The sequence below is a fragment of the Vombatus ursinus genome, unplaced genomic scaffold (assembly GCF_900497805.2).
Source record: "Vombatus ursinus unplaced genomic scaffold, bare-nosed wombat genome assembly UNPS02011334.1, whole genome shotgun sequence".
In the NCBI taxonomy this organism is placed as follows: Eukaryota; Metazoa; Chordata; class Mammalia; order Diprotodontia; family Vombatidae; genus Vombatus; species Vombatus ursinus.
The window spans coordinates 8,485,751-8,501,676 of NW_020951112.1; the positions used below are offsets into that span (position 1 = coordinate 8,485,751).

A 15,926-nucleotide genomic window follows, 5' to 3' on the forward strand; every position below is an offset into this window, starting at 1 on the left:
GTAAGAACCTTCCTCTCTTTCCTGAGGGCAGAGGTTTGTCATTATGTTATCGTTTCTCCTGGACCATTACTGGTTTCAGTTATTTAGAATTTGGCTTCCTTTTAGCAGTCTTTTTATTATTGTTGTCATTTGTTTATATTCTGTTTTGCTGATTTTACTTTGCATCAGTTTGTACAGGTCTACCACATTCCTCTGAATTCCCCATTTATCATTTCTTACTGCACAGTAATATTTTGTTGCCTGTTCCATGGTTGTTGGGCCTATCCCCAGTATCTGAGTGCCTACTTTGTTTCTGGATATTGACTGTCACAGAAAGTGTTGCTCTGAATATTTTAGCCTGGGCAGGGTGGTGTTCCCAGGTGTGGAGTTCTTGTAGAATTTACTCCTTGTTTACCAAGATGTAGGGGCCCAATCACAGCCCCGCCAATTGTGAGTCTACTCACACATCTGTCCCTCTCATAGCCCCTCAGATCCTGATAGTGTCCATTTTTCTGCAGTTTGTAGTGTATGAGGTAACTGTTCAAACTTGTTTTCCCTTGCACTTCTTAGCAATGTAGAGCTAGTTTTTGTGTGAAAGATGTTAACTTACAGTTCTTTTTGAAAGCTTTCCCTATCTTAGAACCACTTGACTAATGGAAATAGCTCTAGGCTTTACAGGTATGTTGATTCAGGCAATCAGCAAGCATTTAGTAAGTGCCTACTGTGTGCCTGGCACTAGAGATAAGTACAGTGAATGGTTTTAATCCCTCCTCTCACATAAATAAATGTGTGGGATGTAAAGAGAACAAAAACAAAATATATGAATACAAGTGAGTTGAGGGCATGAGAAGTTGGGTAGGTGAAGAAAGCCTTCATATAGTGGTGTTTACAGAAAGGAACTCAGTTCTGAGATGAGGAAGGAGTGGGTTCTGGCTATGGGGGATGACCATTTGAAAGGAACATAAACTGGAGATGAAGTGCCCTGCATGAAAACCAGAAAGCGGACAGTTGGGCTGTATTGCTGAGTGACATCCAGGAAGCTGAAAGTAGAGATTAAGGCCAGGCTGTGAAGGGCTTTAAAAGGTAAATAGAAGACTGTGTAGTTGTCCTGAAAGGGGTAGGGAGCCCCTGGAGTTTGAGTAGGAACTGACTGACGTGGGCAGATCTGTGCTTGGCAGGGACACTTCTGACATAGTAAGAGTCTCTGAGACCCAGACCTCAGCTTGTGGTGGTACAGTGTGAGTAGGGAGAAGTAGAAAAAGCTTGAGATGTGGAAGTAGAAATGGCAAGATTGGTAACTGAATTTCTCCTATAGCTAAGATGTCAGAATCTCTTGAAATTTGACACAAATGTTTTCCTTACCAGAGAAATTTCTCTTATTTTATCTGCCATTATTTTCCTTGTACAGAAGCTTTTTACAAAATCGTTGTAATAAAAATGATCTGTTTTGTCTTATTATCACCACTCTCTCAGGCTTAGGAAGGTGTTTTAAAGGGAAGAAAAGCATGAAGAATTTTTTCTCCATTAAACTTGTCCAGTACCTTTTTTGGTATATATTCCATTACAAACATCTTTGGTACGAATATTTCTTTCTTTCTTTCTTTTTTTTTTTGAGTAGTAGTCTAATTTATTTTTTACCAATGTTTAAAAAACATTTTTATTTAAAGTTTTGAGTTCCAAATTCTGTCCCTCCCTTTTTCTTCTCCTCCCCATTCCATCTCTTCCTCTTTTCCCCTTCCATGAGATGGTAAGCAATCAGACATAGGTTATACATGTGCAGTTATGTAAAACATTTCCATATTAGTCATTTTGTACAAGAAGACTTGTGTAAAAGAAAAAATAAAAAAGTGAAAAATGGCATGCTCCAGTCTGTATTCAGTCAATATTAGTTTTTTCTCTGAAGGAAGATAATATGCTTCATCATTAGTCCTTTGGGATTGTCTTGGATCATGATATTGTTGAGAATAACTAAGTCATTCAGAGTTCTTTATGGGATAGTACTGCTGTTGCTGTGTACAATGTTCTCCTGGTTCTGTTCACTTCACTCTGCATCATTTCTTATAGGATAATAATGTCCCATTACAATCATATACCACACAACTTGTTTAGCCATTCCCCAGTTGATGGGCATCTGTTTGATTTCCAGTTTTGAGTCACCACAAAAAGAGCTGCTATAAATATTTTTGTGCAAATAGGTACTTTCCCCCTTTTTTTGGGATGCCCTTGGGATACAGACCTAGCAGTGGTATTGCTGGATCAAAGGGGATGCACAGTTTTACAGTCCTTTGGGCATAGTTCCAGATTGCTCTCCGTAATGGTTGAATCAGTTCACAACTCTACCAACAGTACATTAATCCATTAGTGTCCCAGTTTAACCACATGCCTTCAACATTTTCACACTTTCCTTTTTTGTCATATTAGCCACTCTGATAGGTGTGAAGTGGTACCTCAAAGTTGTTTCCATTTGCATTTCTCTGATCAATAGGATTTAGAGCAAGAAATATTTCTTTTAATGTAGATGCTGCCTTTACTAACAGGAGAGGGCATTGGAATACTTGGAGACACTAACTTAATATTTGTATTTACAGGTTACATGTCTTGCATGTGATAATAAATCAAATACAGTCGAACCTTTCTGGGACCTTTCACTGGAATTTCCGGAAAGATACCACTGTAATGGAAAAGAAATGGCTGCCCAGTATCCCTGCTTGGTTACAGAAATGTTGGCCAAGTTCACAGAAACTGAAGCTTTAGAAGGAAAAATTTATGTGTGTGACCAGTGTAACAGTGAGTAAAGACAGTATGTAATTTTAGATGTGTTTTGTCTTGAAAGGGTTTCGATATTGCAAAGAAACACAAAGGAGAAGGGGAAAGTTAAACCAATTACTCTAAGGATTGTCTTTATTGAGGGAATATGATCTTCTGGGATAAGCAGTACCCATGTAATCCATGGTCCCTGGAATGACTGCTGGGGGCTTAGTATGATTCCCGACTCTGCATGGCAGCCTGACAGCTTCCTTTGACCATGGTGCTGCCTATACCTTTCTCCCCTGCTTCAGATTGATAACGCAGACAGCTTAGGCTGGGGAGCATGAGAGTGGGGAGATGGGGAAACAAGGGCTGTCAGAGGACAGGGTGTGTGGGTGTGTGGGGGTGTGTGGGGGGGGTGTATATGAATGACAGAGAGAGGGAGAGAGTAGTGAGCTGTCCCAATGCTTGTGCTGCAGAAGGTGGATTACAGACTGCTGCTGCTGCTGCTGGGTACGGGTCTGGGTATGGTGAGGCCCCACCTAAGGATGAGGTCAAAAATTCCTGTTAAGGAAGAGCAGTATTCTTCACTCATCAGTAGCCCAGTCTATGGAGAGAGCGTTTTATTTGGTTGCCCTTGACAGGATTGACCCATGTTTATGTGGTGATTGGCCTGGGGTTGGGGCTGGTTCTGTTTCTCCACTGAAAACAAGGTTTCACTTCTGTGTCTTGCAAAGATGATTCTAAAGATTTTGATACTAACTTAGAGGGGGCAGGTGCTTATCACCAAGCTCCTTTTAATTAGACATATCTTTCTGAATTGAAGATACCATGTCAGCTGTTGTCTACAAAAATACTAAAACTTTTGGCATTCCTATAATTATCATTTGATTTTGGGGTGCCATTTTTTAAAATAAGCCAGGTTTTTAATCCTGTATGGCCTAATGAGTAGCTAAAAAGAAAGGAGTTAGGAAATCTTGGCCTTATGGAAAATTTGTGTTTGGTGATTTTTTTTCCTCCCTCAGTAGAGTAGAACCAGTAGGGTAATAAGAGATTCCAAACGAATAGCTCTCAAGAGGAAAAGTCCTTTGTGCCATATTGAAAAAGCAAAATTATAGAAGGAAAGTTTTATTGCAAGAATACCAGGGTTTACAGCCCTAGTGATGGACTTGAATATACAGCATGGTTTTAAATTAGCTAGGCTCTAGATACAGGGGTGGGGAATCTGTGGCCTCAAGGCCACCTGGGGCCCTCTGGATCCTGAAGTGAAGCACGTTGACTGAATGGAAACTGCACAGAACAAATCCCCTTAATAAAAGATATGTTCTTGGACTCTGTCAAAAGGCCACACCTGAGGACCTAGAGGGCCATGTGCGGCCCTAAGGCAGTAGCTTCCCCACCCCTGATCTAGAAACCTGTTGCTCTCAGTTTGGAGAAGAATTTATCAAAACTGTTTTCTCATAGGTAGGTAAAGTGTTTCCTCCTCTACAGTCTCTTTGCACCATTCACTTGCTCAGAGCACCCTCTTTTTTGAATAGTTGCAAGAAGTTAAATTTTAGCTCAGTTCCTAAATTAATAAGTTTAATGAGATTTTTTAACTATTAATTTTCTTAAATTAGTCTCTCTTTACTTTAGTCTGAAATTGAAATTGGGTTTCGTTATACTTTTTCCGTTAAAGCAAAGCGCAGGAAATTTTCTTCAAAACCAGTTATACTCACAGAGGCCCAGAAACAGCTTATGGTATGTCGGCTGCCTCAGGTTCTGAGACTACACCTTAAACGATTCAGGTTTGTATCAGAGATAGCTGTTTATCAACTCTGCACAGTTTTGATTTTTAACTTACTGAATGTAATCAGCCTTAGAATTAATCTTAGAATTAATCCATTTACTGATAGTTTGCACTGAACTGTTCTTATAAAAGTTTGAGAGCCTTTGTGGCCAGTCTCGCCAGGGGTTGCCATGGGATCTGTCTTTTAAGCTGCTTTTGTTTAAAAAAAAAAAAATCTTCACCACAAATGCAGTACTTTCAGAATTTCTGCTTGTCCGTTTTTTAAAAGTCAAATATCCTTTAAAATATAATAATTTTTCTCAACCTACATAGCTCTTTTTTTCCTTAACGCATGTCCTTTCTGCATAGTGGATACTTAATAGAGGTTTGCTTTAATAAGAAGGTATAGGGTTTCAAAACCATTTTTAAAAAGAACTGAACACAAGTCATCCGAAGTGTCATTGACAGGTTGAGATCGAGTGCTTGTTATAATCCATGGTAACCAGATTGTAGTTATTGGTTTAGGGTTTTTCACTCAGGTGTTAATATTAGACCCATTGGTTAATCCAGCTAATGTGTGTATAGACAACTCTGGCCATTGTGCTCATTAAGTAAATTTAACACGTTTATTGTGCTTGGCCCACACTGATAAATTGTGTTTACTCTTGGGAAATTTGTTCTTGACATGGTCATCTGTCGGTTTCCCTGCTCAAACCTATAGTGGCTCATTTTTATCTGACAGATCAAATCTTAACCCCTCAATTTCACATTAGGGCCACAGAGTGCCTTCTTCCCCCCAGCTGTTTATCACACTTAGCTAATCATCCAGCCCAACTGTGTCTCTCCAGCCTTGGTCAAACCAGGCTTCTGTGTCTCCCCAACTCTGTGACATTCCCGTTCTTCATTCTAAGCCTTTGCTTATGCTCTTCCAGTGGACTCCTTCCCACTTATCCAAATGCTCACCCTCAAGCCCAAAACCTCAGGTTGTTAACATTCTGTGTGTGTGGCTTTCTCCGGTGACAGTAGCCTGCTTTGATTTCTCTCCCCCTTCTCGTTTATACTTGATTATGTATGCTGCATTGTTTGACATTTTTATCATATGCTGTCTTATTTTCATTATTTCATTTGTGTATGCAACATTTCCAGCTAGACTAAGTTATTTTGAAGGTGGATACAGCTAGTGGTACCACAGCACACAGGGTGATGGGCTTGGAGTCAGGAAGGACCTGAGTTCAGATGTGACCACAGGAACTTAGAGGTTCACTGATATGACCCTGAGCAAGTTGAGGAAACTGTAAAATGAGGATAATCATAGCATCTACCTCCCAGGCTTGTGAGGATCAAATGAGATAATTATCACCGTGCCAGGCTCATGCCAAGAGGCTTGTTCTTTCCCTTCCCCTCTTACACTTTGCTTGTATCCTCTCCTTACTCTCCCAACACACCTAGCTCAAAGGGAACTGTTAAATGATTTGATTAGCACAAGGTACGGTCAACTGAGTCCATCATTTGTGGCCATGTGTTAGTGACTCATGCTGAGAAATTGTCATTGTCATTGTCCTCCTGACTTTATCGAATTTGAAGAACTGATGCTTTTCATTAGGAGTTGACCTTGTGATCTTGAGGGAAAGTGTCCTCTGCCCCACCCTGTGACCTACTTGTGGAGTAGCTTACTACAGGGTTCCTCCACACCTTTGGAAATTCTCTGTATCCTAAGAGAAACTGAAGCCCCTTATTCCCCCAGATCTATCATCCTCACCTAGACTCTGAAGGTTCTTTGCCAGGAAGAAACCCCCCTACTCTTGGAATACCATTCCTGTGCTAAAACGAGTCATGTAAGACTTAGGAAAACGTAGAGGATATGTCTGTGTGCTGGTGCAATTTCTTTGTCTTCTCAATATAAGTATTCTTCCTAAATTCTCAATCAGTTAAAATGGAGGGTTTAGAACCCTGTGGGACCTTAGAAGTCTCATGGTTTTACCTCCTCAATTTACAGATGAAGACAGACATAAACTGACCACCTACAGTCACATTAGAATAAAGTAGCAGAACCAGAATTCATGCTCGGGTTTTTTAGTCTGCATGTAGCATCTCGTAATGGCCTAAATTCAGTTTCCCCAGAAGAACTGTGAGGCCTTGAATCCCAGAGATAGGATCAGATACATTGGGGCAGAAGGGATGTTACACTGGGCAGGAAGCTGTGTGACCATCTGTTCCAGGAACCTCTCTGACTGTGCACAGCACAGAGCCAAACTCATAGGAAAGGAAACAGGCCTGCCACTAGGGGTGAGTCACCATCTTCTCATCCACCCAGACTGGAGGAAGGGATAGATCATTTGGCTTTGCTGCCTCTCTGTGGGCAGAGGAACGTTTGCCTGATAACTTGTCTGCTAACTTGACTTTTCTTTAGAAAGAAATTTATTGATGCCTTTCTTTTTTTTAAATATCATTGACATTTCCTAATGTTCTCCCCAGTTAAGTGAAAGCAACCATCATAGAAAGGGGGAATTGACACCTTTCCATACTTTGCGTCCCTTTCTCCATAGGGGAAGGCAGCGGTGTGGTTTTCCACTGGAACCAGTCTGAGTTCATCTGCTTTTTGGTGTGGTTTTTTGTGTACTTTGAAGTCGTGGAGTACTCTATCACTTCCTGGTTCTTTCTCCTCTCTGCATTAGGTCCTTCTAAGACTTCCTGGTTCTTTCTAGAGTTTTTATGCTCCCCATTTCTTTGGGTGCAATAATACTCAATTATATTCACATACCACAATTGTTTAGCTGTTCCACCCACTTTGTCATGTTGCTGTGAACTTTTTGGTACATATTGAACCTTTTGTGTATTTCTGTCTCTTTGGGGCATAGATATGGTAGTGGGATTAGCGGATCAAAGGGTATGAATAGTTTATAGTCATTTTTCTTGCATAATTATTTCCTAGGACCAATAGAACATTAGTATGTCTATCTTTTCTCAGCCCCCTCCCTTCAACATGATTTCTGCCTTGGTGGCTGGTGAAAATCACAGTTGTCTTGAATTTTTTTTTAATAGTTTAGTAGTTTTTTAGTTTAGTACTGATTTTCTAGTTTAGTAGTTTAAAGTTTAGTAGTGATTTGGAGTATTTTTTCATGTGGTAGTTTTATAGTATGCAGTTCCTTTAGAAAACTGTCATTTTGACCACTAAGTTATTGAGGAAAGCTTTTGGTCTTCTGTATTTGAGTCAGTTCCCTGTACTGAATATCAGACCTTGCAGATTCTCTGGTTAAGGGGAGAGTTGTACCCAGACAAGGTATGGAAGAGAGCACAAAAGATGTTTGAATTTACATAATTTAAAAGTGTTTGCATGAACAAAATCAGTGCATGCAGAATAAGAAAAATTGAGGAGTGAGGACAGCCTTGATATCAGTGATCTCAAATAAAAGTCCTGATATCCATAACTCTAGATGATCGTTGCATGACCGAGCCTTCCCAGAGAACTGATTGGCCTTAGGAAATTCTGTTTGGTTCATATTGTAGTGACCGAGTTGTAGCATACCGAGGAAATCATTTATAGGGATAGTATTCTACACAGTATGCCTTTGACAAGAAGTTCAGCATGTTTTGTTCCTAATTTTTTTTTCCAGGTGGTCAGGGCGTAATCACAGAGAGAAAATAGGAGTACATGTTGGTTTTGGTGAAATTCTGAACATGGAGCCCTATTGCTACAGAGAGTCTTTGAAGTCCCTCCGACCGGACTGCGTCCTGTACGATCTGTCTGCGGTTGTCATGCATCACGGGAAAGGGTTTGGCTCAGGTCACTATACTGCATATTGCTACAACTCTGAAGGAGGTATGGCTTGGAAACATTTTTTCTTAATAGAGCTTTGTTTGGGGAATAGATGAAAGCATTTGGTAAAAAGGCTTAGAATATTCTAAGTCCACATATAAAAATCCTCATATACGCTAAATTTGGCTTACTCCTTTGGTACTGTTACCTTTGGTAGGTACACAGCATCAGAACTTGCAATCAGAATAAGTATTAGAACCGGACTGGCCTAGATCATCAGATCCAAATCAACCCTTTATTTTACAGAAGAAGAATTAGCATTCCTTTTAAATAGTGGCCATTTATGTGGATCATTGGCAGTTTAGATTTTCCCAAGATTGTAACAATAGATAATAGGAATAACCTGGATAATTAAAAGCCAGAAATGAGAATGCCGCATTTCAAAAGATAAAGGGGCAAATGGATTTGGGCATTTGCTAGTTAAATTATTCCCTTTCTTAAATGAAAGGAGGATGGGGAGAGGGTAAGTAGTTGGCCCAATTCCTTTGAATTGTCTGGTCAGCAAAGTTAATCCCCCAGCTTTTTCAGTTACTAGCAGAAGTCACTTTTGGCAGTGGTAACTATTTCTTGAAGTTAGACCTTGCTGCAAGCCATTCTCCTGCTGCTTCCAAAAAGCAAATGGCATTGGGTTAAAAGACCCTAGATCATCCACAAAGTGCCCTGATGTATCAAGAGTTGGCCAGGTGCTTGGTGAGCTCAGTTAAATGAAAAACAAAGAATAGACTTTGATTAGAGGATTCCTGTCTTGTGTAATAAAACAGAGTGCGAGATAAAATCACTTCCAATCAGTGTTTCGTTACTGATGCTACAAACTTTCTTTTTAACTAAAGGTAGATAAACTATTAGAATAGTAAGCTTATTCAATATTTGAGAATATTCTTAAGCAGATATTAAATTTTTAGTGTCAGTGCAACAAATGTTTAGTTAGTCATGCTGAAAAACCTCTCGCCTAGAGAAAAAAATAGTTGCTTTTTTTGGACTGTGTCTTGTACCTCAGTTTTAATTATGTCCCTAACTTTTTAGGATTCTGGGTACACTGCAATGATTCCAAGCTTAACATGTGCACTCTGGAAGAAGTGTGTAAGGCCCAAGCTTACATCTTATTTTATACCCAGCGAGCTCCTCAGGAGGATGGACATTCTAGACTCTCAGCTCCCAGCCCTCAGCCAGCCAGGGAAGAAGGCAGCCCTCCTCTGAGTGCCCAGAGCTGATCCAAAGACAGAGACTGACTGGTGGCTTGGGGCAACTATGCTTTGAATCCGGCTGAGGTAGGGGGCTTGTTTTGTACTTTCTCGTGTGAATCAGTGTACACTATGTTTATATATTTTGTATCTAGCAAGACAAAGCATTCTTTTTACAGAAACAAAGTTGGTATAAATTAACACTTGTATATTGACAGTAGGTAACTTTTAAACATTTTTTAAAGCACCTGGAGTTTTCTTATACAGCTGGTTTGGTTTTGTTGTTGTTTTTTTAAAGAGAAGAGTCTTTAAATTTTTAATGTTTACCTCAGACTGGTGTTCATTCTTTTTTATCTTTATCTTTTTTTTTTTTTTTAAATCATGGATTTTTATTGAGACTGTCACTAAAATTCTGGTTATACCATTTTATGTATATTTGTATTGCATGCCTTCTTAAAGGCTGTTCCTACAGGGCTAATTCTTTTAGGTAATTGAGATAGACCATTTCACCAAAAAAAAAAAGGGTTTCTTTTAGGCCAGGTATATATTATTGAGCATTGCCACGTGCAAGACTCTGGGAGATACAAAACAGGCTGTTCTTGGCCTTAGTCTCTTGGACAGTTAAACCCTTATCACAAATAAATTAGTGGTTGGCTTAACCACGTACAACAACTTGTTTTAAGAAGAGCTCCTTTTTGGTTATATTCTAAACAGAGCCAATAAGGTGACTGCAGGGCCAAGTTCTGATAGACGTGGCCACGTAGGAATGTTTTATACTAGAGCAAAGAAAAATTGTTCTTTACTGGGCATACTCAAAATCTGTCCAAAGGAGAACAGGCAGCTTATAATTTTTGTATATTTAATTGAGCTTAGTATTGTGGGTATGGGAAAGAATAGAGAAGGATGCCAACAATGATGGGGAGGCCGTGTTTGTACAGAATGAACATAGATCTGTCAAAGTTCCAATAAAGCAAACTATTCCTGCACCCAGAAAATGTGAATTTAGTGACCATCGTGCAGAGATCATAAGACAAAGCCTAAATAGTTTGAACTGTTAAGTCTCAAAAGGGCCTAGCCATTTCTTGCTTGGAAAGGTTAGATCTCCTAAGGAAGCTTGGTAGGGTATTTTTTAGTTCAGATGAATAAGAATGGGAAGTTTTGAAGAGGGAGTTGCTTTAGGACATGTGTTGAAAAGGTACGTGTGAGAATCAGTGTGTTGTCATGCTGCACTTTTCCTGGTGACTGAGGAGCAGGTTGTTTATTCTCTTGTTCCGAGCATCTCAAGTCGGGGGTTGTAGGACAAGCTACCCAAATAGCCCTCATATGATGCAAGTTTCCCTTTTTAAAAGGTAATGTTTTAAGGGGCCTAAACCAGTTAGTTAAATCTGTATTTAACTTTCCTGGTACTTTGAGGGTAGGCTCGTTTCATGAGCAAGTAAGGATGATGACTTAGGCCAGCTATCTTCTGTCTTGAAATTAATATACCCCATGTTTTTTCTTTCAAAAGTCCTAATTTTGCTGCCTCTTGAGGAATGGGGAAAATGTGACCTAGCCTAGTGTTAAACCTTACATACAGTTGCTCTCTTTTGGGAGTGCTAGCCTTAAGCACAGGAGGAAGACAAGATGCCCTCCCCACCACTACCACTACACTGCCAAGATGCTGTTATATGCCTTCAACATTTCTCAAGAACTAATCACAAATGGGGAGAAACAACACTGAAAAATTCAAATTCAGAAATGGATTTGGGGGCAGTGGTGATACTTAACCCAACTCTGTTGTAGTGAGAATTTACCACTGAACAAATAAAAGATTTGTGCCAAAATACAACTTGAGTATTAGCTGAATGCTAGGGTTTGAAATTGTTTCATAAAAACCTATGCAAGTTGTTACCTCAACTGTTAGATAATTATACCTCAATAAAACTTAATGTGGCAATACTGAGTGTTGCGTTTTTGTCACTCCTAAAGGGAGGTTATGGTGCCAAACAGCTGCACCAAACGATTACACTTCCAGATGTCATCTGTTCCCTAGCAAATCCAGGAGGCGTTTCCTTATAAAAGAGATCTCAGCTTGTTCACTGGCAGTTCTGTAGCCACCTGCAGCTACCTGTGTGCTGTGAATAAGACTTCCTTGAGTGTTTTGTAACCAGAAGTGGGTCAGGAGGTTTCTGTTTATTTTCCATCTTTGAACTTTGAGGGAGGAAAAAAAAAAATAAAATTGTACTAGTCCTAAGGAGGAGGTAAATTTTCTGGGGGGAGGGGTGGCGGGGGGGGGGGGTACATAAGCTCTGTGCTGCAGGGATTTGTTTCAATGACTGTTTGGTGTGAAAGTGATAACTTTTCCTGTAGAAATTAAGTACTTCTATTTGACCAGTCACAGTAAGCAAGTAAGTCTGGTATTAACTACATAGATCTAACAAAAAAGCAACATTATTTTGATTGTAAAGTAATTTACTAAAGGCACTATTGTTTAAACATCAAACTAATCATTTGTTATCCAGTAAGGTACATCATCATTATTTTAACATGACAAAATGATTCCAAGAGATACATGGATGGATAGTAGGTAGTTCAACACTTCTGAAATCCACAGCCTCCCTACTTAACTAGATGACATCCCCCAAAAGGTCAGCCAATCTAAGATTTAATACAATGATGCTGTATTACCCAGTCACCTTGGGGAGGAGCTTGTGCACATAATTGGTCCAGGAAATCTCTATTATTACTAGGATCACATCAAGCTCCAGCATTATAAAGTGAGCTAGTATTGATAACAAAATATTTGCAATTAAACGTAATTCTATGTGGTGGCAAGTTACTGCTTCCATTATAGAGCATGCTTTTTGTTGTCCTCAAAGTCTCCCTCCCAGAGGAGGAAGTAGCTTTCTGTTCACCATTCAGAACTGGGGGGGAGAGGGGGGAATGGATGGATCCGTTCCTGAGGTGGCGGCAACATTCATTCTTTAGAGAGGCTGCTTGTTTAAGCTTGTGACAGGACCAACCTCTCCCACTGAGGAAGTCATAGGTTTCTTTGTATGAGAGAACAGGATGGTGATGGTGAACAAGAATAACAGAAACTAAACCGATATCCCACAGGCAATCACGTTGTGAATTGATGGTAACAGTATGGGAGCATACTTAAAGCATGCCCATTGTTAAGGCTTTACCCTGGTACAAAATATCAAGCCAAAAAAATTCATTACAGTTTTAAAGTTGTTTTGGGATAGTCCCAACTGAGTATTTACAAGTAAGAAAAATTGGGATCTTCCTTTAAAAACATAGCAGTCTCAGATCAAACCCAAGTAAATATGACCCTTTGCACTGAAATTTTGGAGGGATTTGCATACTTCGACATTACATTTCCCGTAACAGCATGGCAAAGTCATCCCTCCGAAGTCCCTGATGTTGGTTTGATTTGAGGTGCTCCTAACCTCACCCCCATCAAATTGGCTCATTCTATCAAAGAGCCTAGTGACTACAATTTTAATTGTTCTATTCAGAACAATAATTCAACCTAGAAACTTCCCCTGCTTTCCTTTTTGATTCTTCAACCTCAAAACGCTTCTTTTTTCCAGGTACATCTTCTGCTAGGAAAGCTGAAGAGGGTTTTTTTTCCCCCCAGTGTAGATACAATCAGGAATTCCATTTTTAGTGAGTCAGGATTAGAGGTTGGCAGAATGCTTGAAAAAGTTAATGTATCTTTCCATTGATTGGAGAAAAGGAGGATTAACAGGGTCCTAGATAGGAAATGAAGAATTCTCGAAGACCAACGCCTGCAAATGCTGGGTATCCATTAGGATGAAAACAGAAGCCAACTGCTTGGTGCACTGTGGAGGTGGTGAAATCCACTGTGTGAGCAGGAAGAAATCTACATTCCAGATTATAATAAAGACATGGGTTCTCTTATATTAAATACAGCCAGCTCTTGCCCAGAATTAGAACCACAAACATTGAAATATATCTCTTAGATCTGAAAATTTGTCTTTATTTTTTACAAAATGGAATCCAGGAAATTTAAAAGGCAATATACCAGAGGGCTTAAGTGTAGTAGAATTGGGTGGTCATTCAAAGCATTCAAGGAATATAGTAATATAAATATCTGAAAAGCATCTTTTATAGTAGACGTTCAAAACAAAATGTATATAACTCATTCCAAACTAAAAATTGAGCTTCATATAGCATGTTTTCCTGAACAGGAAATATTGAACAGTTTAAACATTTGTGAAATCTCTCTAAAGCCCTGAAAGCTTTTTCCTTGGTTAGTTACATTAGAAGACTTGCCTTTGACTGAATTCCTTCCTTTTCACACACTGGAAAGTATTACAGAGGTCCACTGTTAAAAACAGACATGTTGCAAATTAATTCTGGTATAACGTATTCCAACAAAGCCTAGCTAAAGCTGCTGAGGTGGCGTCAGGTTCTAGTTAATAGTCATCTCCTCTGCTGACCACTTCTTTACATGTCGGGCGTAAGAGGATGGTGTGCTCAAACTGTGCTGTGTAGGAGCCTTTGATGTCGCATAAGGGGGGGTAGGGGTCCACAATGCCCAAGTCACACAAATTCTTTAGAGCCATCAGGTATTTACTTTCTCCTAGGCGATCTAGCCACCTGCGGCAGAAGGCCAGAGTGCCAAAGTTTTCATTGATGACATTTAACAAGTGTTTTGCTCTTGGAAGTCTGAAAAGCAAAAAGATCCAAACCAATTTATGATCTGACAGTCAAGGAACAAGCATTACAATATCTAAACTAGTTAGCCCAAATCAAGAATGCAAAAACGTTAACCTGGAAAGGAGACACACTCCTTCCAGGTAAACTCTCTCTCACTACTTCTAATTTTACCAGCTTCAATGGCCTTTTCTCAATCCTCCTCCAATTCTCTGCAGCCTCTGATTGCTGTCTCCCACCAGCTGTCCCTCAATCACCAGGACCAAACAAATGCCTTTTCTTCTGTACATAAAACAGACTCACACCCTCAACCCTCAAAGTCTTCCTTAACTCCACAGTCAACTTACACATTCCATTTATTATCAAGTAGCTTTCTTCCTAATGAGTTCCACTCCAATACATCTATGACTCAGCCGTGACACAGATTTTTCTACAACACACCACCACCCACCTACTTCCAAGATCAATTTAAAAACCCATTTGCACACAACAATCATCTTCATGTCAAACCTCCTATTCCAAGTGCTTGCTGACTGACTAAACAATGGACAAGCAGTAAATCTTAAAAGTTTTAAAAGGTCAAACATGAAGCAATAGTTTGAAATGGCTCTCCGGGTATACAGCCCTATATTATGCCAGAAGCATAGAAAAAAATGTAAAAGTTCCCAGAGATGGAACCCAACAGGTATTTATTTGCTTAAAGTAATTAGGAAAGCACACATGTATATATGCTATTACTATTATTATGCACCCAGTGAAACAGACATGTGGGAGGTGCTGGGGGGGGGGGGTTCTCACCTTATCGGCACGTGTCCAACATCAAAATTTTTCATATAATGTGAACATTCCATATCATCATGCACCACACCTTTTCCTGTACTACCGAAGGTTTCTATGGCGTATACTTCACCTTCCTTAAGGAAACAAAACAAAACAAATGCAGGTAAATGAGGAAGAAAAATATTTATTTACAGTGAGGTGGTTGGGTTGTTTTTTGTTTTTTTGGGGTTTTTTTTGGTAAAGTTCCACTGTTAAGGGAACCGATTCATATTTAACAACTGTTAATTGTTCCCTAAAACAAATGAAGTCACACTGGACTGACATGAGATGGCAAAAAAAATGCTGGAGATTGAGAAAAAACAGATACATAAATGCACTATAATTGAACTTGAACTGTCGAGCCATCTTGGAAAGCAATTTGTAACTAACGATAACACTACCATGGTGGTACTACAAAGGAAAGGGACATTCCTCAACAAGTGATGATCTATGTCTTCTCTTCTTGAAGATCTTCATTTGAAAATAAACTTCATTTTTTCCAGGACAGATGGGCAGTTGTCTTTTTTTGGCTAGATCGCTAGTGAGGCCTGGTGCAAAGACCACCAAGCTGTGTCTTCTCAGCCACTGACTGGTTGGGGACGTCCTACTTAGCATATTCTGGTCCCAGTCACCTACCTCCATCCTCGTGGCTTCTCCTCCTTTCACAATGGGCACTGTTTTCCCAGCATGTATTCTGTACGGCCCAATTGAATGTCCATTAAGATTTCGAATGGGTTTCACTATGGTAAACAGATAAAGGACATGATTGGTCCATTATGAACTATGGAGGGAGAAGTGACACATGGAGCTTTATAAGGTATTTTCCTCAAGAGGAATCATCATGTTCCACTGACAAGAATATATCAAGAGGAACAATTACAACGTCCCTTCAGATGTAGGATTACGACCCATCCTCTGGAAAGCCCACTCTGGTGCCTAGCTCATGGAG

At 39.7% G+C, this 15,926-nt stretch overlaps 2 protein-coding genes across 3 annotated transcripts in view; one reads left to right on the top strand and one right to left on the bottom strand.

Annotated features, from left to right (window-relative positions):
- Positions 1 to 9,821, top strand: part of USP44 (ubiquitin specific peptidase 44) — a 42,648-nt gene extending 32,827 nt beyond the window's left edge. For both annotated transcript variants that reach the window (XM_027855877.1, XM_027855878.1), the window contains 4 exons: positions 2,568 to 2,766; positions 4,406 to 4,514; positions 8,110 to 8,315; positions 9,336 to 9,821. In XM_027855877.1, the coding sequence (XP_027711678.1) occupies positions 2,568 to 2,766; positions 4,406 to 4,514; positions 8,110 to 8,315; positions 9,336 to 9,523 (702 nt within the window). In that variant the 3' untranslated portion in view covers positions 9,524 to 9,821. The remainder of the gene's footprint in view (positions 1 to 2,567; positions 2,767 to 4,405; positions 4,515 to 8,109; positions 8,316 to 9,335) is intronic.
- A 3,628-nt stretch (positions 9,822 to 13,449) lies between these two features.
- METAP2 (methionyl aminopeptidase 2) overlaps positions 13,450 to 15,926 on the bottom strand; it is a 41,212-nt gene continuing 38,735 nt past the window's right edge. The window contains exons 9-11 of the mRNA XM_027855786.1: positions 15,614 to 15,717; positions 14,957 to 15,072; positions 13,450 to 14,170 (exon numbers count right to left, since the gene is read on the bottom strand). Of these exons, the coding sequence (XP_027711587.1) occupies positions 13,918 to 14,170; positions 14,957 to 15,072; positions 15,614 to 15,717 (473 nt within the window). The 3' untranslated portion in view covers positions 13,450 to 13,917. The remainder of the gene's footprint in view (positions 14,171 to 14,956; positions 15,073 to 15,613; positions 15,718 to 15,926) is intronic.